Source organism: Cynocephalus volans, chromosome 14 (genome assembly GCF_027409185.1).
Source record: "Cynocephalus volans isolate mCynVol1 chromosome 14, mCynVol1.pri, whole genome shotgun sequence".
Taxonomy (NCBI): Eukaryota; Metazoa; Chordata; class Mammalia; order Dermoptera; family Cynocephalidae; genus Cynocephalus; species Cynocephalus volans.
In genome coordinates this window covers 65,759,183-65,784,042 of record NC_084473.1, presented here as the reverse complement: position 1 = coordinate 65,784,042, position 24,860 = coordinate 65,759,183, and the positions used below count along the sequence as shown (strand labels likewise).

Below are 24,860 nucleotides of genomic sequence, written 5' to 3'. Positions count from 1 at the left end.
AAACCTTTTCCTTATTTCTTTTCTGTGGAATAGCATATATTAGATATGGGCCATCTGTCCCTTAAAATTTGGTAAAACTTGGGTGAAAAAAATCTGGATCTGGTGCTTTGGTTTTGGGGGAGGGGATTTCCTCTCATCTCTCTTCTAGTTGATGCATTTCATCTTCATCTGTGTCTAACTCCATGAAGTTGTATTTCAGTGAATAAATTCTTTCAGATCTAGAGTTTATGCTCAGTTCTTCTGCAAATCTTCCCTTTTGAGTATTCTTCCCCTATGATCTGTTTGACCTCTTTACACATTTTAAATGTGCTTATTTTACATTCTCTTTCAAGTTGTTCTGGAATCCTCTCTTCTTGCTTGTTCTCCTGTGTCTTTCATCTGTCTTTATAAGGTTTGTCATTTTGTTTGCTGCAAGAGCACTGTAAGCTTGGGCTATGTGGAAGGCTCCTACAGGGTGGACGTGCATGGCCTCTGCAGGGCCACAGGGGTGAGAATGGTCATGCACACATTTTGGGGTTAGTTTCTTGACTTGGTGCTTCTGTATCATGCGGGTGGTGTAACATCATTACACCTGTGCATTCTGTTTCCCTGCCTGCTTCCTTGCCCCATTTAATGTGTAGTGCAGCTCTAGAGCCTGATTTCTGCAGGGGCTCCACCCTTGCCCTCTGCCTTGCACAGGCCGAAGATCTGGTGTCCCTGCATCTCATCAGCATCAGGATCAGAGCCTGCTGACACCAAACCTGGAGCCCCATGGCATTGCTTCCTGCTGACGTTTTCATTCCCTTTTTGTTTCCTGCATTTGGGGATCTCCCCTTCTTTCCTCTGAGCAAGGCCAAATGTTACAATTTTTTAAAATCGTACTTTAACCAGAATGTTTGGATCTATTATATTGACCACAAGTCCAGAAATTTTTTTAGATTTCTAAGTGGTTGATTTTATTTTTAAGCTAAGGCAAGGAAAGTGGGAAAGAAGATATTAACCTATGGTTTTTACTTTCTGGTTTTATTTATCATCTAAGAATATATCTGAACAATTTCTACTCTTTGGCATTAACATATTGGCATTTTATTTGTGTCTCAGTATAATAAATTTACTCTATATCTTTAATTTTTTATTAATAAGCTCATTCAAAGACTTGGGAGATCATATTAATATCTCCCACTATAAATATACCTTTCAATTTGTTCTTTTAAAAGTTTTTGCCTCATGCAATTTTCTACTGCATTATTTATTAAAGGCCCAGAGGTCTGTATCACGTTTGAAGTAGACAGAGCCATAACAGCCTTTGCTCCATTATTGGGCCTTCAGTTTTTAATCTTTTTTAAATGATTAATAGTAGCACTTATGTTTTCTTTTGGTTACAAAATGTAATGCAGCATTTAGGAAAAAATCTTGAAAAAGGAAATACGAAATATAAAGATAACAGCAGATAACATTTTAAAACTTGAGGTATAGACGTGGGGAAGGAGAATGGGAAAAGCAAAGGAATCTGAATGTGTTTTATTTTACAGGAAGGGATCAACAGAGGCTGTGACATTCATAAGGTAGACAGAAAAATGCAGATGTGAATGTGCTGCATTTTAAAATTAGTTTATCTTTTCTGTCCTCCACAGGTTCTTGTTCATATTATTTACTGAAAGGAAATGAACAAGTGAATTAATAAATGAAGACGAGGTGGTTTTCTCAAACTCTAATTTTCCCCCTTATTTAGAATACTTTTAATAACTACGTGGGTACTTCAAGCAGTTCATGAAAAGATTTGTATGATCTTTTAATGGTATTTTTCCAAGAACTTTTCGAAGTACCCCCATACACGTTTGAGTGTGGAGAGTTGCTTGCAGTATATAACATGATCAATTAACTGCCTTCTTCTTCTCAAACTGTTCGCACTGTGCTGGAAGCACAATTAGGTTTGTGGTTTAAGCCAAACCCCTACCCCAATGGCTTTTATTTCTTTTTGACTATGAATGAGATAAGAGCCTCTAGATGTGTCTGCAAGTGCTATGTATAAGGAAAAGGAAGAGAAGAGGGAGAAAGAAGATGGGTTGGTTTCCCAAGAAATAAACTTTCATGGAGAAGTTGGAAAACAGGCCTTCAAAATGTCGCTCTGCAAATCTGTAGCACATTTGCATTACGTCTTCTCTTAACACAGCATCTTGTGTAACCTCTCAAACAATGGCATGCAGGGTAGGTTATCCTCCTCGTCACCCCACTTCCATTTATCTTCAGGGAGGTTGGGTCTGAAAGCTCACTTGCCCGGCCAGTTTTCTTTGTAAGGTGTTGACATCTTTGGGTTAAACCCTCAGGAGTTCTGATCTTAGCCTTGGGACTTTGGTTAGAGAGAGGGAAGGCGCACTACTTGACATTACAACTGAACCAAGGAACAAAGGAAGAACTCTGCAGGGGATGCACGTCCAACTTCTACATTGTGACTACTCAAGGATATTGCATAATGTCTTCAAATAGCACATACCTTTTGGATATATGAGAATATTGCCAAATGTTAAGAAAACTAACTGAATGTTTCTAATATTTGGAATTATTCCAACGCCAGGAATTCCAGATGTTTGTGAGGAAGCCACTGCCTATCTCTGTTTAAATGTTCAAGTGGGTTTATGATGTCAAGGAGGAAAAAAAGGCACACCCCTTAATTCTTCTTTAAAGACAGGATGCTACCTCCTTCCCAGGGCTATCAGGAGGACAAAGTAGTGTGAGTGGTTAGTCAATAAATGTGCATCCTCCCTTCTCTTTCTACCTCTCAGGGCTGTTGTGGCAAAATGATGTGAAGCATTTAGAGTGTGTAGCATGATGGAAAATGCGGTGCGTTGCAACTATCGTTTATCCCTGCAGACGCAGAATCAATAATTATCTGTGCGGTGGATGTCAGATGCCAATAATAACCAGGACTCCTGGAATCCGTCTCCCTTGACCAATCGTTCCCATCTCTCCTGGATAGCTACATGATTGCACATCTTTAAATTAGGAACGTGCCTGCTACATATGTCTCATGAAGGGTGCCAATGTTATAATTCATTTTTCTCACGAAATGCTCTTAGTTTTACTTCCATATTCCTATATTTCATGTAAGGTATTCACCACGATGAGAGTTTCTTGGCTAACTCCATGCAAGAATCATCCAGACTGAAAGTGTTCCAGAATCTGCACATGCAAGCCTAATAGTTTGGCTTTTGGTTTATTCAGGATTAATAAATTTAAACCATCTCTTTTTCACTCTTACCCTTGAGAGTCCCCAGTACTTTGTTAAGAAACCTCGAGCTTCACAAGCCCTAACTAACCATCACCAGTGCTACCACCTGAGAGGGAAGAACTTAGCAGATGACAGTGGACAAGGAAACAGTGTCCTGCTGCCTTGTGATGGCTGGCACAGGGCTGCCACTTGTGGCTGTGTAGGTTGTAGGGGGGTGGGAGCTCAAGTTCAGCCTTGCCCTGGTCACCAACCTGGGCTCCCAGGGGCTGTGCCCACCCAGGGGAATGCCCTTTCTGATGGGAAACAAGGCACTGGAGGCCTAGCTCTGCCCCTGCTCGAGGCCTTTCCAGCAGGAAGACTCTTCTCTGCCAGTTTCATGTGTGTGGCCCTGCTGGAAGATAGGGCTGGAGATTCCCCTCCCTGTAGCAGGTGGAAGAAACCACAAACTTTGCAAGGACTTACTGAGCGTGACTGAGTCATTGATCTTGAAGCTGCAGAGGACCCTGTCCACGTTACGGGCGTGTCGGAAGCCATTTCCTCTCACGACGACTTGAAATGATTCTGAAAGGAAGAATCATGACAAGACACGTTAATCGACCATTCCTTAAGATTCCCATCTGCCCAGATTTAGAGCTTTTGATAACTATTTCACCAGGTTTAAAATATTCCAAAATTAGTTCAGGTTGGAAACCCAAAGCAGCCATGTGGGTTCCTATTACCACTCACACCGACTCACTCTCACTAGGTGTTCATGATGGTGTATCATTGCTCACTCTGAATTCCACTTCTCGCCTTTGTTCTTGCTGGTCCTCCTGCCTGGATTGCCTTCCTCCCTCCTCTCTGTCTACCCACATCTTATCCATTTTCCAAGTGCATCTACTTTTTAAAATTGATCTCTGCAGCCAGAGGGGGCCACCAGGGTGGGATTCTCCACCTCTTCAATCAACTCAAGTCCTCTTGTATCTGTTCTACATAAGGGACTCTCCCAAAAAGGATTTCCGTAGAGCCCAGGGTGACTAAAATGTTTTGAAAACCACCATCTTACAGCATTTGCAGCCTGTTCTGAATAATATAGCATGTAATTGTGTACTGTCTGGTGGTGTTCTTTTGTCTTTTCTCCTCCAATGAGAAAAGCATTCCTTTAGGTTGGGAGTTGTTTGATGCTGCTACAGCACTCCTGTCTCTGCTGGGCACACAGTAGTAGTAAATGGGTTCATGTAGGAATAATTCATTGTATTGTTTATCTATGGAGTATATTAACATTTATAAAGCAAATGTATTTCACAGGACCTAGTTTCCAAAGCCCTGCAGTTTCAAGTTTAACCTAACTTTTTAAAATTACATATAGAAATGTCAAGCTTGCAAAAGACAGGAAACTTCCCCCAGGCTAAAGTCTCTGTTGTAGATAAAGAATTGTAATACAGCAAAATTGCAGGCTCAAGGACGTCCTTGGAGCAGGTTACCCTAAAGTTATGTTATGTAAAAATGCTGAGGAAACTGCTGTAGGAAAAGACAGTATTTGCTAAGAGCAAGCTTTTGTTGGTGGATCGACTTAACTTTTTGCAAATTGCATTATGGAATGTCACTTTGTTATTTCACTGATGTTACCAGCCTCTGTTGTTAAACTATACTTAGCCATAACTCCACCTATGTTCCTTTTCTGTAACTTTCTGGCCTCAAGAATAAATACTGAGAAAGAACCCCAGTCTGGTGTTACTCCTGAGGAGGAATGCCTCTCTCTTGAGAGTTCCTGGAAATTAACCCCTTTGGGGTTTCTCACTGCTCAGAAGAAATGGGCTTTGAGCAATCCTTTGCATCTCCGTCACCCAGGGGAAGAGAGGTGACAAAGAGAGAGCAACACTTATCAGTGGTCAGTTGACAAGCATTACCTGCTTGAACTGACATCTGCCCCTCAGGGCAGTACTCATTTATCTCTGAATAGAAGATAATATATCTCACAGGTCTCTAGCCCTGCATATTAATTTCACATTGGCATAATGTATGTTCAGTTAATACTTATGAATAAAATCCTTGTAAAGTAAAAACAACTATTCTTTACAAATAGTCCTGTTAAGTTAAAAAACCCCAACCAATTAATTATTAAATGTTTAGGATTACTTGCTTAAGTTTCATGGTCTAATAGTCAATGCTCCACTTTCTTTTATTTTTGTCTTCATTTTGTGTATAAAAATTGTGGCTTGGGATAATACTATGTGGTATATAAAAAAAGAAACAGAGTAAAAGTCATAGGAAAAAGGCAATATTTGTGAAAGTGAATCTTAAACTGTGAATTGCTACCCAAATGAAGACTTTTTGTTGGAGGGACAATGGAATCAGAGAACTAGCATATGAGGCTCTTTTAAAGTGTAATAAATGTCATAGTGTTTGTCACCTTCATTCCCAGGAATCTGATTTAGAGGTTACATTAGCCGAGATAATAATAACTGCTGTTAATTGCTCCCTCATTGTGTTCCAGGCCCTGGGTAAGTGGTGTACATGTCTGATGTCATTTAAACCTCACTACAGCCCAGGAAGGAACAGATGAAAAAACTGACCTTAGTGAGGTTAAGTAATTTGTGCAAGATCACATAGCTACTAACTGTCAGAATCGTACCTGGAATCCAGGTCTATCAGGCACCAAATGTCATGCCCTTAGAACTCAGCCACTGTCCTCTTAACCATCATGCTAAAATGAATACTTGTTGTCTTGTGACAAATGAGTAATTTAGAAGTTTGGGCTGCAATCTCTTTAAAGCTTATTTAATTTTAATTTAATCTTAGGCAGGTTCTCTCATTTTGCAGAAAAGTGGAGCTAGCCTGGATGGGAAGCAAGAAACCAAAATCTAAGTAAAAGAATACAGAAGCACTACATGTGCCACAAAGAGTACAGATCAGAACAGAACGCTTTTTAGAATTACAAGAGACCTTAACAATAAGGAAATTGAGATACTGATATTTTAAATGACTTGCTCAGGCTCAGAGTCATATAATTAGTAAGCAGCAAAAGTGGGAACTTCTATCCAAGGGTTCAGTGTCTTAGCTTTAACCTATATTAATTAAGGTCATGGGCATATGGTTTTTTGGGATCAGAAGTCCTATGAATATTAAGGATTTATATATATACGTGTTGATGTCTATTCGTGATTGTTGTTTATAAGATGGACTTAATAGTTTTCTTCAAATGTCTGCAAGTCATGTGACTGATCATTTGGTTGGTTCAACAAGCATTTTATTGTGTCAAACACTGGGGAAGAATCTTATTGTATCTTATTTGCTCAGTTAGGCCTATAAAAACCTATTTCTGTTCCCAGTTTGAATGGCAGACATACAGAAATCTGCCAGTTGAAGTTTTTGCTGATTCCAAATGTTTTCTGCCTCATGGCTGTGCCTGTTCTCTTGTTTCCTCAGAGATCAGCAGAGGGCGGGAGACTCTGGAAACGCAGGCTGCATGCCAAGCTCTCTTCTCTAACACCACGTTCTAGCATTACCGGTTTGGCTGCTGAATCTTCTAAAAAAGAGGCTGTCTACATGTCTGCTTGGCCCAGCCTCAGGGAGTTTAGGAAGAAAGACAGCAGGAATCCATGATGTGGCAATGGTGGAAACCAAACAATTTAACCCCCTAGGCCTGGGGAGGAGATGGAGGAAATGATGCTCAGGGAAGCACAGCAGAGCACAGGCAAGCTTCCATTCTGCCTGGTACTGCATACACTTGGTTTCCAGAAGAGCCCAAACATCTGATCCTGCAGCCTGACCAGAACGGCAGCTCTTCACACGTAGAAATTACATAACAAAACCCTGTGCAATGAATCTGCCAGCAAGTAAGAACCAGGACACACCAGAACCAGGACATGTTGATTTAACTCTTATTTATCCACAAAACCCTGAACCCTCCTTTCAAAATGTGTAGTTTTTAGGCAGTTTGCATGTTGGGTTATAGCTCCTACAAGAAGTATCTAAGGACTTTAGCGATTTAGGGAGGAATTTTCCACCTAAAATGGTTTTTGATTTCATCTTTTAAGAGACACATCCTTCAAGGTATCTTTAAAATATGTATTTATTATAATTCTTTTGCCACTTTTATTTCCAATTACAATTTAAGCTTCCTGATGGCAATGACCAGCATTTCTATTTCTTCTGAATGCTTGACTGTGCCTAATCCAGGGCTAAGTCAGTTTCAGTATAAGCTCATTGAATGAATGAATAAATAACATGTCTTGGCATGGACAGAGAATAAAGTGGAAGGACAAGGTGGTCATTCATTCAGGTGCCAGACGGGTCTAATCCTGTTTATTTTCTGAGATTTAATAAGGTCAATTAGTGAAAAGATGCCCAACATCATTAGTTATTAGGGAAATGCAAATCAAAACCACAATGAGGTATTACTTCATATACACTAGGGTGGTTATAATAAAAGAGATAATAATGCTGGTAAATTATAATAAATAATAATAATAATTTATTATTACCACAATAATAAATGCTGGTAAAGAAATTAGAACCCATATATACATTGTTGGTAGGAATGTGAAATGGTGCAGTCTCCTTGTAAAAGAATTTGGCAGTTCCTCAAAAAGTTAGACTTAGTTATGTTATGATCCCGAAATTCCACTCCTAGATATATACCCAAGAGAAATGAAAACATATGTCCACGCAAAAACCTGTACGTGAAGGTTCACAGTAACATTATTCATAATAGCCCCAAAGTGGAAACAATTCAAATGTCCATCAGCTAAAGAATATGGTATTTTTATACAATGGAATACTATTCTGCCATAACAAGAAATCAAGCTCTGATACATATTATGACACAGATGAACCTTAAAAACATTATGGTCACCCCTCTCTCAGCACTGGAAATATCATCTAAGCAACAAATCAACAAAGAAACACAGGATTTAAACTACACTTTAGACCAACTGGACCTGGCATATATCTACAGAACATTTCATCCAACAACTATGGAATATACATTCTTCTCATCAGCACATGGGACATTCACTGGGATAGGTCACAAATCAAGTCTCAAGAAATTAAAAAAAAAACTGAAATCATTTCAAGTATCTTTTCAGACCACAATGGATTAAAACTAATTTGATAACAAAAGAAACTTACGATATACAAATACATGGAATTAAACAACATGCTCCTGAATGACCTGTGGGTCCAAGAAGAAATTAAACAGGAAACCAAAAAAATTTATTGAAACTAATGAAAATAAAGATATATCACACCAAACCTGAGGGATACTGCAAAAGCAGTACTAAGAGGGAGGTTCACTGCAATATATGCTAACATCAAAAAAATAGAAAGATTTCAAATAAACAAACTAATCTTACACCTCAAAGAACTGGAAAAACAAGAACAATTCAATCCCAAAGTTAGTAGATGGAAAGAAATAATTAAGATCAGAGCAGAACTAAATGAAATAGAGACCCCAAAAAACAATACAAAAGATCAGTGAAACAAAGAGACAGTTTCTTGAGAAGATAAACAAACTACACAACCGTTAGCTAAGCTAACTAAAAAAAGAAGAGAGAAGACCCAAATAAAAAAAATCAGAAGTGAAAAAGGAGACGTTACAACTGATATTGCAGAAGTACAAAGTATTATTAGAGACTATTATGAACGACTACATATATGCCAACAAATTTGAAAATCTGGAGGAAATGGATAAATTTCTGGGCCATACAAGCTACCAAGACTGAACCAAGAAGACATAGAAAACCTGAACAGACCAATCACAAGCAATGATAATGAAGCAGTAATCAGCAGTCTCCCAATAAAGAAAAGCCCCAGACCAGATGGCTTTACAGTTGAATTCTACCAGACATTTAAAGAGAAATTAATACCAATTTTCTGCAAACTATTCCAAAAAACTGAAATGGAGGCCTTTCTCCCAAACTCATTCTATGAGGCCAGCATCACCACGATACCAAAACAAGAAAAAGATACAACAAAAAAAGAAAACTTCAGGCAAATATCTCTTTCTGATGAATATAGACACAAAAATTCTCAACAAAATATTAGCAATCAGAATACAGCAACACATCAAAAAAATTATAAACTATGATTAAGTGGTATTCATCTTAGGGATACAAGGATGGTTCAACATATACAAGTCAATAAATGTGATACACCACATCAACAAAATCAAGGACAAAAACCATATGATTATATCAATCAGTGCTGAAAAAGCATTTGACAAAATTCAGCATCACTTCATGGTAAAGACTTTGCAAATTAGGTACAGAAGGAAAGTATCTCAACACAATAATAAAAAAGCCACATATGACAAACCCACTGCCAATATCATCTTGAATGCAGAAAAGCTGAAAATTTTTTCCTTAAGAATGGGAGAAAGACAAGGATGCCAACCTTGTCACCACTCCTATTTAACATAGTATTGGAAAGACTAGCCAGAGCAATCAGGCAAGAGAAAGAAATAAAGGGCATCCCCATTGGAAAAGATGAAGTCAAACTGTCCCTGTTTGTAGGTGACATGATCCTATGTGTAGAAAAACTTAAAGACTCTACAAAATAACTAATATGACTTCAGTAAAGTTGCAGGATACAAATTCAACATGCAATAATCAGTAGCTTTTTATACTCCAATAACGAGCTAGCAGAAAAAGAAATCAAGAAAGCAAGCTCATTTACAATAGTCACCAAAAGAATAAAATGCCTAGGAATTAATTTAACCAAGGAGGTGAAAGACCTCTGCAGTGAGAACTACAAGTCACTGCTGAAAGAAATTAAAGAGGACACAAAACAGTGGAAAGACATACAATGCTCTTGGATTGGAAGAATTAACATTGTGAAAATGTCCATACTACACAAAGAAGTCTACAGATTCAATGCAATCCCCATCAAAATACCAATGACATTCTTCACAGAAATAGAAAAAACAATCCTAACATTCATATGGAACAACGAAAGACCCTGGATAGCCAAAGCAATCCTGAGCAAAAAAAAAAAAAGTGGAGGCATTCTATTACCTGACTTCAAATTATACTACAAAGCTGTAGTAACCAAAACAGCATGGTACTGGCTTAAAAACAGACACTCAGACTGATGGAACAAAATAGAGAACCCAGAAATCAACCCACATACTTACAGCCAAGTGATATTTGACAAGGGCAACAGAAGCATACATTGGGGAAGAGACTGCCTCTTCAATAAGTGGTGCTTGGAAAACTGGGAATCCATATGTAGAAGAATGAAACTAGACCTGTACCTCTCACCATATATCAAAATCAACTCAAAATAGATAAAAGACTTAAGTATAAGACCTGAAACTATAAAACTACTAAATGAAAACATAGGGAAACACTCCAGGAAGTAGAGCTGGGCAAAGACTTTATGAACAAGACCCCAAAAGCACAGGCAACAAAAGAAAAAATAAACAAATGGGATTATATCAAACTAAAAAGCTTCTGTGCAGTAAAATAAACAGTTATTAGAGTGAAAAGACAACCTACAGAGTGTGAGAAAATATTTTCAAACTGTGCATTGACAAGGGATTAATATCCAGAATATACAAGGATCTCAAACAACTCAACAGTAAAAAAAACAAGTAACCCAATTAAAAAATGAGCAAAGGAGCTGAATAGGCATTTCTCCAAGAAAGATATACAAATGGCTAACAGACACATGAAAAAATGCTCAACATCACTCAGCATCAGGGAAATGCAAATCAAAACCACATTCAGATATCATCTCATGTTAGTTAGACTGGCCTGTATCAAAAAGACGAGAATAGCAAATGTTGGTGAGGATGTGGATAAAGGGGAGCCTTCCTACACTGTGGGTGGGACTGTAAATTAGTGCAGCTGTTAAGGAAAGTAGTATGGAGATGGCTCAGACAACTACAGATAGAACTGACATAGATCCAGCAATCCCGCTGCTGGATGTATACTCAAAGGAATGGAAATTATCATGTCAAGGGATACCTGCACTCCCATGTTTACTGCAGCTCTATTTACAATAGTCAAGAGTTGGAACCAACCTACATGTTCATTGACAGATGAGTGGAAAAGGAAAATGTGGTATAATATACACAATGGAATACTACTCTGCATAAAAAGGAATAAAATTCTGCCATTTGTAGCAACATGGATGAACTTAGAGAAAATTATGTTAAGTGAAATAAGCCAGGTACAGAAAGAAAAATACCACATGTCCTCATTCATAAGTGGGAGCTGGAAAAAAAAAAACAAAGGAAGAAAAAGAAAGGAAGAAAGAAAGAAAGAAAGAAAAGTACAACAATCACAATAATTCATCGAACTTTCAAAATAAGAGAATGGAACTAGACCACCAGAGGTGGGAAAGGGAGAAGGGAAGTGCAGGTTAGGGAGAAATTGGTAAAGGGCTACAAAGAATGCTTATATTGTGTAATGATAAAATAAAATTTTTAAAAAGTGAAAAAACTTATTTTCAATTAAAAAAATGAATTTTGAAAAAACAAAACGACAAAAAACAACAAAAAACCACAACAAAAACATTATGCTGAATGAAAGAAGCCAGACACAAGAGGCCACATATTGCATGACTCCATTTATATGAAATGTCCAGATTAGCAAATCCATGGAGACAGAAAGTAGATTAGTCACTGCTGGGGCTGGATAGAGGGGGAAATAATGAGTGACAGAATGCTTAATGGTTTTCTTTTTGAGGTGATGAAAAAATTCTGGAATTAGATAATGGTTATAGTTGCATGACCTTGTGATACATTAAAAACCACTAAAATACACTTTTTCGAGCAGTGAATTTTATGGTATGTGAATTATAATTCTATTAAAAAAAGAAAAAAATAAGATCAGTGAGTGTTGATAAACTTATTCCGTTCTGCTCTCTCCTTTTCTTTCTTTGATTTTTTTTGGAAATGTGGAACACATAGTTTTAGATCACCTCAATAAATAAAGACTGACTATCGTTCACTGTATTGAAAATGAGACATCTGTATATTCTCCACCTGCTCTGGTCACTTTAGACTTTTGTACCAAATCATTCATGATATTTCATCTCATGAGTCAGCTTGAATTTGCTCTGCTATTAGATTCTTAATGTGGCATAGAGGTGTTTTCTGATGCCTAAATGATTCTAGAACTTTTCTCTTTCATAGTTATTTATTTACAACAGCTTTAATAAGGTATAATTGACATACCATAGCTTGCACATATGTGTGCAACCTGATAAATTTTGACATATGTATAAGATTGTGAGACAATACCACAGTGAAGATAGTGAAACACCCATCATGCCCAAAAGTTTCCTTGTGCCGCTTTGTAACCTCTCCTCCTGCCCCCCCCCTCCACTCCTGTGCAACCACTGATCTGCTTCTGTGACTGTGTATTTTCTTTCATTTTCTAGAATTTTATGTATGTAGAATCACATGGAAAGTAATTTCTTTTAGTCTGGATTCTTTTACTCAGCATAATTATTTTACGACTCATCCATAATTATTTTGAGATTTATACATAGTTTATTCCTTTTTATTGCAGGGCATGATTCCACTGTATGGCTAAAACAGGATTTGTTTCTCCATTCACCTGTCGATGAACATTTGAGTTGTTTGCAGTTTTTGGCTATTAAAAACAGACTGTTATGAACATTTGTGTACAAGTCTGTCTGGACACAGATTTCATTTTCTCTTGTTTACCTAGGAGTGGTATGGCTGGGTCATATAGTAGGCGTAAGTTTAATTTTTTAAGAAATTGCCAAAACTGTTCCAAAGTGGTTGTGCCATTTTTACATTCCTACCCACAGTGTATGAGAGTCCTTCCTCCAAACAGAAATATCTTTAAACGAAAGGAAAGACCAAGTAGAGAATGAAACAATCTATTCTCAAGAGTTGCCTAATGGCCAGACATAAGTACTTTGAAAAACAATGAAAAGTGAGAGAAATGAAACCTCTATTTGATGTTGCTTGAATGTGTCTATTTTAAGCATCTAAATGCAAATGGTAAACATGAATCCTAAAACAACTTTCCTTTTCTGCTAACTCACCCAGGTTTATCAGGAACAGTGAGAAACACAGTCGGAATAGTGTGACTGTTTCTAAAATGACGATGTGAAGAGCTAATTATAACTTCCGTTTCTGGAGTACAAGAACTATAAATGTAGAACAGTTGGCAGGTTGCGCACTTGATTCCAATTAGTTCCTTCCTGGAGTACTTGCTTACACAGCACATTGTGAACTGTGCAAGTTTGAGGCCAATTGAGTGAGACCAGCGGAAAGCTGTGTTCAGGCACAGGGTGCGTTTCCTGGAGAGGAGCTAAACTAGGCAGGGACACTCTGATAATGAGTCAATTCTCATCAATGAATCGGTTCTCATACATAGGGGGCTAATCTGCAAAAATAATTAGGAACTTTTAAAAGTATCTATATTAAAGGGAAACAGAATTATTTAAGTGTAATAATGTCAAAGTTGCTATGCAGGCCCTCCACGCAGCAGATAACTTCCTACGTGATTTAGAACAGAGTCTAAATATAGGGATATAAGCACCATGCTAAATGGCAACCACATGCTTGGCCTGGGTACTAGGGTGACAATAGGGGGTGGTATGGAGTATGGTAAACTGGAAAGAGTCCATGCTTTTTTTTTAAAGGAAGTCATTCAGTTTCTAATAATCATTAGCTCAAAGTAAATACAGGTCCAGCGTTGCCATATCTGATTTTTCAAGACAAGATGAAAATTTAAATTTTTAGGTGAAACCAGATTTTTAAATGTTAGCAATAAATTAAAAGTTCAAAAATGCACTATGGATCAAAAAAGACATATGTGCAGATCACATAGGGCCTGTGGGCTGCCAGCTTATAAGCTCAGAGAGCAGAGGAGTTCTGGGAAGGCTCCCTCTCCCCAGATAGTTTCACCCATGACATTGACTGGAATTCTTTTTGATCATAGCAGATAAGATATTCTCTCCTCTTCCTCTCCCCAATAAGACTTCCTGTTAAAATGCAAAATAGTTCCAGGAGTACTTGCTTTTTCAATCATTAAAAAATAATCAACCATTAACACCTTAGCTGAAATTGAATTAAGTCTTTAGAAACTTAAAGTTGCGGAGGAGGCCCAAAGGAGGTTTTTCCAAACAGCATCTGGTTATAGATGTCAATTTTGCCACCGCTCACATAAATCTATGGGTGGAGAGCTCAGACCATCCACTCCACTGTAAAAGTTGCATGTGTTAAGCCAAAACCTGTCTCCCTGAATTCCTCCCTAGCCCCTCCATGGTGGTCTCCTGAAGCTATGCAGAATAGACCCAATAATTCCTTTCTGCGTGGGAATCCTCCAGCTATCTGAAAGATGCTCTTGTGAGCATCTCAATTCTTTGTCTAAATCTCTGTGGTTACTTCAGTCTTTCCTCATTCCACAAGCATCTCATTATTGCTCCCACGGCTCTTTGAGCAGGCCTCTGCTATAGTGCTTAACGCCTGGTTTTGTAATTTATTTGAACATATGACTACTTCCCAGAGCAGACTGTGAGTTTCATGGGGGTTTGGGAGCAATCACTATGATTTTTGTACTCATGTCTTCACATTTCTTGGTACTTAGTAGACACTCATTAAGAATGGAAGGAAAGAAAGAAGAGAGAAAGAAAGCAAAGAAAAGGGGAAAAAAGTAAGAAGGATATGAAAGAAAGGAAGGAAGGAAGAAAGAAGAAAAGAGGAAAGAAGAAAGAAAAAGACTATGAATGGATTATTAATATGGTTTCCAGATACACCACCTCTTCTCCTACAAACTTACAGTTGTCAATGACATTCTTAAAAATGTAGGACTTGGAACCATGGCCTGAACACGGAATAGTAGGACTATTAACTCTCTTGACCTGGACCCTTGATGACTATTGATGCACCCTAAGATTACATCAGCTTTTTTTTTTTGGTATGTGAAACTGGCTATTTGAACCCAAGTTCAACACTTTATATTTATACCATTAAGTTTCACCTTGTTATGTGCAGTCCTATATATAAAGACCTGTGTTGGATTTGGGTTTTTTTGTCCACCCAGTGCCTCTCTCAAAGCTTGGTTTGCTGTCAGACCACTGCAGGTGTTGAGTTGGCAGTGAGAGCCAGCTGAGATCATTGTCTTGGGGGAACACAATCACCAGTCTAGAGGGGTGGACAGGCCTGGGTGGGGTTTTGGCAGGGGCTGCTCTGCAGGCCAAGGAAAGGAAATAATTCACACAGAGTGAGGGGAGAGGGCTGAGTGGAAAGGTTTTTCTTGAAAGCAAATTCTACCTTCTTCACAGATATGTTACTTCTTTGTTTACTTTCTCCCCCAACACATACTGAGTTCATCATTTTGCAGATACCCTGAACTCTGTCAATGTCTTCCCCAATTTCTTTCAGTGTAGAAACACACAGGCATGCTTTTCTCATCTACATATGATGTTATCAGCTTCATGATTTTAACACTAATGTTAAACTTTTAGTCCTCACTAAAATGATGCTGATGATAATAATGCCACCTTGTTTTGTATAACAGTTTATGTTTTTCAAAGCATTTTCATGTAAATACCTGGAAATCCCCTGGATCCTTGAAGGAGCTTGATAAAAATCAGAGAGGGGGCATAACTAACTCTATCCGACAGGCATTCCTAGCCAAGGACAATGACAAGGGCTCCAGTGCTTCCTAAACCCATGCTTCTCTCAGAGAATCGTCAATAATAGACGTCCAAGGAAACACATGAAAGAACTTTTGATATAAGGATGTCTCTTGCAAGTTTCATTCTCATCTTAGTAATGTTATTCTGTAATCAGCATGTTTTAGCCCTTCTCTTTCTAATTCAAGTGAGGTGGGAGCTTGTTTCTTTCAAAACCTAGGACTAACTCCCATCATTGTGTCTTGTATTAATTTTTTATTTATAGGAAATAAAAAAAGTAGAATTGGATAGCTTACTCTGATATAGAAAACTGTTTATCTTTAAAATATGCAATATTGCACATAAGCCAGAGGCTTTAAAAATATCTAAGGATAGACCCCTTAGATTGGATTTACTAGAGATTTGTCTATTTTATTGGTTCTTCCGAAGAAACAGCCCTTGGAATAATTTATCAGTTGAATTGCTTTAATTTGTTTAAATTTATTAATGCATTTTTGTCTTTTTTTCTTGTATTTTCCTTAGCTTTTAAAAATTTTTTTACTGAATTCTTTACTTACTTTTTTTTTCATTTAATAAGAAACATATCAAAGCCTATGAATTTGCTAGGATCAAATCCTGTGGACATGATTTGGTATTTTTGCCATATTTGTTAAGTTTACATACGAGGGGTCTTCAAAGAGTTCATGGAATGTATGTGGTGTTTTTATTGTGCGGAACACCTTAATGGTACGTAAGGAAGATTTTGGCATTCTGTTTGAGTCTAGAATTATTTAGGAAGGCATTTTTCTACTGTCCAAGTGATTGAGATTTTTATTTTGGTCTTGTTCTACCTTTGGCCATTAATTTCTAATTTTGCTTCTTTTTAAAAAAAAATTTTGCTGGCTGATATAGGGATGGAACTCTGGATCTTGGTGCACCATGCTGTAACCAACTGAGCTAACCAGCCAGCTAATCTTGCTTTATTTTAATTAGATAGTCCAAAGGTATGATATTAACTTCTTACGGTTACTTGAAAGGGGTTAATAAGGGTCCAATAGGCAAAAATCAGTGGCACTGGTTTTTGAAGGAATACATGGATCAAGGCATTCGGTCAACATTTACTGAGCACCTATTAAATGGCAAGTACTCTGCTGGGCAGAGGAAAGTGAAGAGAAATAAGGTTCCTTCTCTGTCCTCACGAAGCCTACAGGAAGGGCATTGATTTTGCTAGTGAATTAATGGAAATTGTGTTCATTGTCTGTAGACTTTCTGATTCATTACAAGGTTGCAACAAAACCAGTAAAATTGCTAAACTAAAAGCCCGTGTTTTCTTTGTGAATGGGATAATTGCACAATTAAGGGACTGCCTTGTTTTTGAATTGTTTTAAAATTAGAGAACTGTGAAAAATGTATTAGACTTACACACACAATACGCATGATGTAATTAAGGTAAATCTCCCACCCATGTACTCTACTTGAGGTGCATAGAGCCCAGAGGTGGACTTAACCTTGAAGCTGAGGAAGCCTAATGGAGACATCTCCCTGCACAGACCCCTTACAAGGCCTGGCACTGCGTTGATGTGGCCAAATGTTTTCATCAAATTTGCAAGGTTAGATTTTAAAATTGTTTTTCTTAAAGAGATTCTCCTGGATTTGCCTGTGTTGCTACCACATTAACCCCTGCCATCTGTGTTACCAGTTAGCATTTATTTAAAGGTCAGTAGGTAATTTTTTTTGAATGCTTTTCTTTGGGAAATTAATGCATATCTCTGAATGGTCCTCACCAAATACTTTGCTAACAACTTTACATATGTATGAATGTATTTATGTTTGTACATATGTATTTATGTATGTATGTAATTAATTACCAAGCACTAACAATTTTATATGTTTACATATGTACTTAACATTCTGTGGTTGACACAGATTATTCAGTGCCTCTAACTCCTTGAAAGTCAGCTCCTCTAGAACAAATCCAAGAAAGTGGAATGAAATTCTCAAGGAATTCCCTCATTTATACTAATAAAATCTGCCATAACTTTTGAAATGTATACATTTCTTCAATGCTACTATCTTCTCAGGGTGGCGTGACATATTTTCTGTTGGTAAATTAAAACTTGGCATTTGGTATTTTGAAAGGCTGGAAAGGTGATATCAACAGTGAACTCTGTACAGTGAAAGATGCAAGTTCCTGGAGGACAGGGACTTAAGCAGAGTTTATCCTACCGTGCTTAGCATGCACTAGGTGCTTAACAATACTTTGTAAATGAATGAAAGAGGAGAGAAGGGAAACCTGTCAAAAATTACGTGAGAAGAGCCAGCATGGTTGAAGTTTTAGACAATCCATTATAATACAAAACAAGAGCAAGACCCCGATTGTCATCAATTAGAGAAAAGAGTGTGATTCAAAAAAGGCTGATTTTTGCATAAGTAGAGACTCCTGTATTAATAACAAAATGATAATGGCCCTTTCAGTAGGACAACTGGAGTTGTCCACCACCATTCTGTGAGGACTAGTAGTAGGTTGAACAATTAAGATAAATATATTAATTACATAGAAAGGTCAGCACCAGCCAAATACTTAAATGTATCAACATTTCGGGGGTGGCCTATGATCACTGTGATCGTCTGGCATCTGCAGGGCTGTCGTGAGGATGAAGGTGACTCCACTTCTATCCAGTATGGGGTGTTGGTGGAGATTCAGTACTCAGTATTGGTGTGGGAATGCAGTATTGCTACAATTCCCTTGCAATGAGGTCTCATGGAAGGAGAGAATTTGGACAGACTTTTTCAAACTTTCAAACTGACATGTTTCTTTCTTTTCTTTTTCCTTAGAAGCAAATTTTGTTAGCAATTTCTACTCCTCTTTTCACTCTCCGCCTTCCTGCCCCTCTCCCCACCCCTCCACCAATAAAGTAAATATGTGATTCTAACTCAAAATATAATGAATTGTATGAGAGCGATTATTAGCCTTTAGTTTCAATTTACCTCCTGCACATATGGTGGATGGTTCAGCTGCTAAAATTTCAATGCAGGACTTCTTCAAAATCTAGGAGGAGAGGAAATAAAAAAGTCAATGCACAGCTTATTTTGTGAAAAGACAGAATTAGAGGTTTGCTTTTAGCTAATGAGATAGAGAACAAGAAGGTTCAAGGATATTAGGTTGCAGTGGGGGTTGAGGGAAGGGTAACATCTGTACTATTATTGTGAATGCCAAATATTTAATGAGCCAGATTGTGCTGCTGGGTGTCCTAAAAGCCATTGAAATTATTCATTCATTTGTTCTTTTGACAGATAATTATTGAACCTATGATATGCCAGTCCTAGTTTTGCAGAGGTTTAACATAGAGTTGCAGAAATGGGACTTACACTGGAAATGATAAATGACAATGGCTGGTCATATGTGGTAGGTCCAAGGGTAAAGGGGCAGATGGTGGGAGCTACAGAGCTCATGGGGGAGGTCACTGGGGCAGGTACACTTCTAAGAGCTTCACGGAAGCAGCGGGAGCCCGGCGTAGGACTTCGATGGACAGGAATGGGTTAGGGAAGCGTCAGAGTCCAGGTGGGGAATAGGATGAACAAGGGTGAGAAAGTAGAAATACATAGACCTCTTCAGCTAGAACAAAAGGAGCTTGAAAAGTAGAAATAAACGTGATAATAGATAACGCTGGAGAGATAGGATGGAGATGGTCAACTCTCCACAGGAGCTGCATGGTCAGATTCCTCAGGTTTCTTTTTTGCTAGAAAAGTCTGGAAAGATGCTGTTGGAGAGGGCTTTGGAGGCTGCTATTGTGTCTCACTCTTCAGGAGGACCCCGAGTCTTACATAAATGGAAATGTATTCTTCTGGGCAAGCGACATCTTTCAGGGTCGAGCGGAGAGTCTGGGGAACCCCATGACCCCACAGGGAGTTATTAACGAAGACCTCTCGCCGGGGCAGGGTATCTGACTGGTAGCGTTTATGCTTCTCTCTACCATTTATGAATCCTGCTTCATGTTGAATATTGATTCTAAAATTTGAACCAAGCATTCTAAAACAAGTACAGGATACTGAGTTAATTTACCAACCGAATGCAGTATGTTTACTAGGACCTTACTTAATTTGGAATTTGAGATGGTTCCGAGGGCAGAAGGAAACCATTTCTCTTTTCATGAGAAATAGGTTGTTAAAGCAACTAATGATGTAATTATAAAATTTAAGGTCCATAAAAGAAAAAAGCACCTTTTAACATTGAGAAACACCCATTTATTTGCACTGTATATTTATATGTGCTTCTTTTGTTTCAGCTCATGAGTTACAGATGCCACAGGATATAAGCAAATAAAAGATACAGTCAACTACAATGTGGGGAGGGGAAATGGGTTAAAGGGAACATGAGGGGAAGATGACTCGAGGTGTGAGGACAGCACAGAAAAAATATGATGTGAGGGGCTTATTTCCTTGCTCCGAGTGGATTTAGTTCCAAGCTTTCTAGTAGCAAATGAAAAGGACAGACAATATTTATGAGCTTCTCAATCTGTGGAATAAAAACAAGCCAGTTTCTCAGAAGAGATAATATTTACCCATTCCAGAGAGAAATCTGGATGTCCTCATAGAGAAGCATTGCAAAAGGAAATGAACAAACATTCTTAAGAAAATCTTTATAGATGTACAGACGACAAACGTTAAAATTTAATTATCGAAACAGGTTCCCTCACAACCATGTATTTTAGGTAACTCTACATACCTGAAATCATAAAAAGCAGCATTTCATTTGACTATTCTAAAATTCAGATTTTTCCAACTACTTTTCCTTCACTCTGTATACAATTTCATGGCATTTTTGTACTTTGATTGCCCTATTTTCAGCTTCTTCCTTATTCCTCAGTTGGACATAATTTATCCTTCAGCTTTGCCTTATTTTCCCCACCGCTGGCTTACCCAGCCACCTTCCCCCACCCCAAACACAGGTGCAGACTCAGTATCTCATTAGTCCTTGAGCCTATCCTGACCGAAGCTGGAAGCGGATATTTCATACTCCTGCATCCCCTGTGCATCCTGTTAGAGTCAGTGGCCCTCACACACCTGGCTCTGAGCACCTGGGGTCCTGCTTTCCCTTCATTGTCAGTCTGACTTGGGATCAGGGACCCCAAGGATATATCCTGGGAACCCACATCTCCCTGCTGGCTTCTCCATCCTCCCCTTTCCTATGGTTGATCTAGTCTTTTTGGTCTCTTAGGCATGTAGCAATGTCCTAGGACTGGGGCTTGCTAGGATCCTGGGGCACAATGACTCACATCCCAGATTGCCCTACCTGAATCATAAAGACTGTCCACCCCCAACCCTCAATTTGTGGCCACTGGGTTCTTCCTGCCAGATGGGCCACTTCAGCCAGTGGCTGCCATGATCAAGGGAGGAAGCCATCCCCTTAGCCATGTCCTCAGGCACAAGTCTCCAAACTGGCCACAAAGGAAGAATCTGAACTAACTCAGAGGGAGAATCTTATTAAATGGTGGCATTAGAACAACACAAAGCTATTTTTTGCTATTTTGTATAACTTCCTCAGGAATTTGACATCTCCTAGTAAATCTTTTTATCATCCACAACTGAAGATTTCAAAACAATCTAAGAATAAAAACTAAGCTATTGGACCTAGCCTGTCCCCATCCCCCAAAACACATACATGAAATTTTCACCCACGTAAGTTCCTGAGCTTGAACCAATGTTTTTGAACCAACTCTGATACTTAACCAGGGATTGGTAAAGAAAACACCCGTGAATCTTTGACCACAAAGACACACTAACAGGGTTTGTCATAATAAACACATGCTGTATTATTCTCTCAAAGTGTCTGCAATTAGCTGATAAATCTAAGGAGTGTATGAAGGGCCAAAAAATGTCAGCCAAGCACTGTGATTCAATCCAGTAAAAACACAGCTTTCCCAATCTTAACTTAAAACATCTGGAAGGGATGCATTACAGCCAATAGAGTAAAATTTATCAGTGAGGGGGATGGGTAGGATTTGTCTGGGACAGTGGCTCCTGTTAGTTTGAAATGTCTGGTTTCAAAAGGTAGGAAGTCACAATGGTACTGGGTAGAATTGGGTGGTTGGTTATTAGCAGCCCAGACTGTATGGTAATCAGTCTGTCTGACTGGAGCAGACTGCAGATCCGCTTAGGGACTGGAGATTATATGGGGTTGGGAGGTGGAGGATCCGTCCCCCGCCCCGGCAGTGGTAGCTATGGAGGGGGTGTAGACACAGCATTGGGGGTGGTCACTGGAGGGAAATCACTAGGTGGAGTGGAAGGGACTCACACAGGGTTGGGGTGATGTCAGAGATGAGGGGCTTTAAGGTGAGGGTATAATTGGTGTGTAGAGGAGACCAGGCTAAGACCATTGCATGCCTCAAGAATAATCCCATGTGAAGAGTTGGGTCTTGGGCCTGGTTCTGTATACTCTTTGACAATCCTTTAACTTTTCTGAACCTTAATGTTGGGAAGCATTTTAAAACATGGAGTAATAACATGGAAACTGAAATCAAATTGCTTGGGTCAACTCACTCATTAGCTGTGTGACCTTGGGCAAATTCCTTAACCTCTCTGAGTCTCTTTTTCCTTATCTATAAAAGTGGGATAACAATAGTACCTATGTAAAGCATAAGGCTGTTGTATTGGGAAGACTAAATGAGATCATGCAGGCAGAACCTATAGCACAGTGCCTGCAAACTAACAGTAACTATTATTATTAAGACCTTGGGTTCTGGAGACAGATAAGACAGATTTTGCTCTAAATGGATTTATGTTCAAATCCAAGCCCCATCACCTACTGGCCACATGGACTTGGACAAGTTATTAAACCTCTGAATCTCAGTTTCTTCTTTTATAAAATGGGATAATAAAAACACTGACTTCAAAGGGCTGAATGATGGTTAAATAAAATAATAGACATGAATGCAGAGATATTTGGTTTGTAAAATCAATTGAACTAGGTGGTAAAATTCAATTGGATTGGACAGTGAGGGAGAGACTGAGATAAAGGAAAGCAGAGAAGAGTTTTTTGTCTTGTAGACGAAACTAGACAGATGTGATTGACAAATAGATAGCTAACAACCCTTGGACTACCAGCCAGCATGTGTACTTCATGAAAATAAGGTACCAAGAAATGTGCTCAGAACAACCTTAGCAGTAAAGCACTTAAGAGAATGTCTGATACACACTCACGTGACAATAGCTGTTGCTCTTACTTTTGCCATTACTACAATTGCTACTACTCCTGGGCAAGGACCCATTCATAGGTGCTTCTGTCCCGTCACATGCCATCGACTTCATGCTTAATCATATTTGCTGGAAAAAACTGAACCAAGGTTAATACTATTTTCCCACCAACTTTTGGACAGATTCAAAGAGAAAGTAGATGGAAAAGCATGTTTGAAATTCATAAAGAACTAAATAAATGCAATGTGTTGTCACTGATAGGGTTACGTTTGCAGACCTCATTGGATTATAAGGGGGAAAGAGAGGCAGCAGATGTAAAAGAACTTTGCCAAGTTATAAGAGCTATTTGATATATTTAATGTAAACCCACTGTGAACCAGTCCAGGTTTTATAGAAGAGTGCATTTTTTGATTCTAAAAATCTAACATCTTGTCATAAAGTTCTCAGTTTATGCAGAGAGTTCTCAAGAATCTGTAAAGAATTGAGAATATTTGCAGAGTTATTAGGAATTATTCCCTTACCACAGGCAGACCTAATTTTTTCTCCGAATTGCTCTGTCTCTTTCACAAATAAACAACCAATTTTTATTTACTTGGCCATTTCCCATTGGAGGGTTTTTTGTGTGTTAATAATGGACCAGCCTCTTTTACCCATTCATGGTATGGGGGTCTTTTGCTTCCACATCTTTCAGAAAGTCTCTCAGAACACATTGCTTGGGGTCTTATTTTGTTGTGAAGGGCACGTTCTGGTGTTAAGATGTCTGGGGCTTAAAGGAGGCTGACCCAAAAAGACAAAAAAAAAAAAAAAAAAAAAAAAGGGTGGTTAATTAACTATTGACCACTTATTTCTGTCTTGTTCTCTAAGACAAAAACCTAGCAGTTTTCCTTAACCTGGCTCCACTGTCACTCTCCAAATCCAATATGAATTCTGCCACCTAAGTCCTGGTGATTTGACCAATGAAATATCTCTGTATCCACCCACATTCTAGTATAAAATACCATCGTTCAGAGGACTTATCATAGTTTATAATTATATATATATCTATTTTGATTATTTGGTCATTGTCATGTTAGATTATAAACTCTTTAAGGACAGGGACTGGATATGTTTTTTACCTATTAATGTATCCACAAATGCTTAACCTGGCATACAATAGGCTTTAAATAAATATTTATTGGATAAATAAATGAATAAATGGCATACTTTTTGCATGGCTTCATAAGCTGGCATTACAGTCTCTGCTTTCTTTTCCCTATAAGTATAATTTCAGGTCTTCTGAATGCAAGACCATATTCTGCTTCTTGTAACACCTCCCTCTTCTTTTTAAGCACCACCATCTTTGGGGAATGTCTATCCAGTAGACCCATTTCAAAACTTCCAACTTGAAGAATAATGAACATCATAGTTGTATCATTTTCCCCTAAGATCTTGGTTACCCTGCTTTGTAAAGGTCCTCAACCCTTTCACTTGAGAAAAGCGTAGAGGTCTGAGTTTGGTGGGTGGTACTCAGGTTCTCATAGAAGAGCCACACACACTATTACAGCTGCTGGCATAAAGCACGTTGCATAAGCCTGGGGGCTATTGCTTTCAGAAGCAGCCAGGCAGCCTGGAACACACAACTGGCTCATCCACACTTTCAGGACTATCAGTGTTGCCCTGTGAATTTTGAAACAATTTAATCTCTAATTTATAATAAAATATTAAAAAAATGATAGTCACCTTTTCTAACTAAATTCCTCTCTACGCTTTAAACCAATAAGCACAGTGATTGTTAACAGTGTACATTATCTTAGATCCATGTCAATTCTACAGAATCTGACTTTAAAATAAAAACTGAATATTACACACACCTCTTTCTGGGATTCATATATGA

General features: G+C 38.4%; 1 protein-coding gene across 3 annotated transcripts in view; it reads right to left on the bottom strand.

Annotated features, from left to right (window-relative positions):
• ANTXR1 (ANTXR cell adhesion molecule 1) overlaps positions 1-24,860 on the bottom strand; it is a 215,566-nt gene that overhangs the window by 127,918 nt on the left and 62,788 nt on the right. For all 3 annotated transcript variants that reach the window (XR_010021671.1, XM_063078500.1, XM_063078501.1), the window contains exons 9-10: positions 18,782-18,842; positions 3,671-3,769 (exon numbers count right to left, since the gene is read on the bottom strand). Coding sequence is in view for 2 of the 3 variants with exons in the window: in XM_063078500.1 (XP_062934570.1) it covers positions 3,671-3,769; positions 18,782-18,842 (160 nt within the window). In the remaining variant the exon portion in view is untranslated. The remainder of the gene's footprint in view (positions 1-3,670; positions 3,770-18,781; positions 18,843-24,860) is intronic.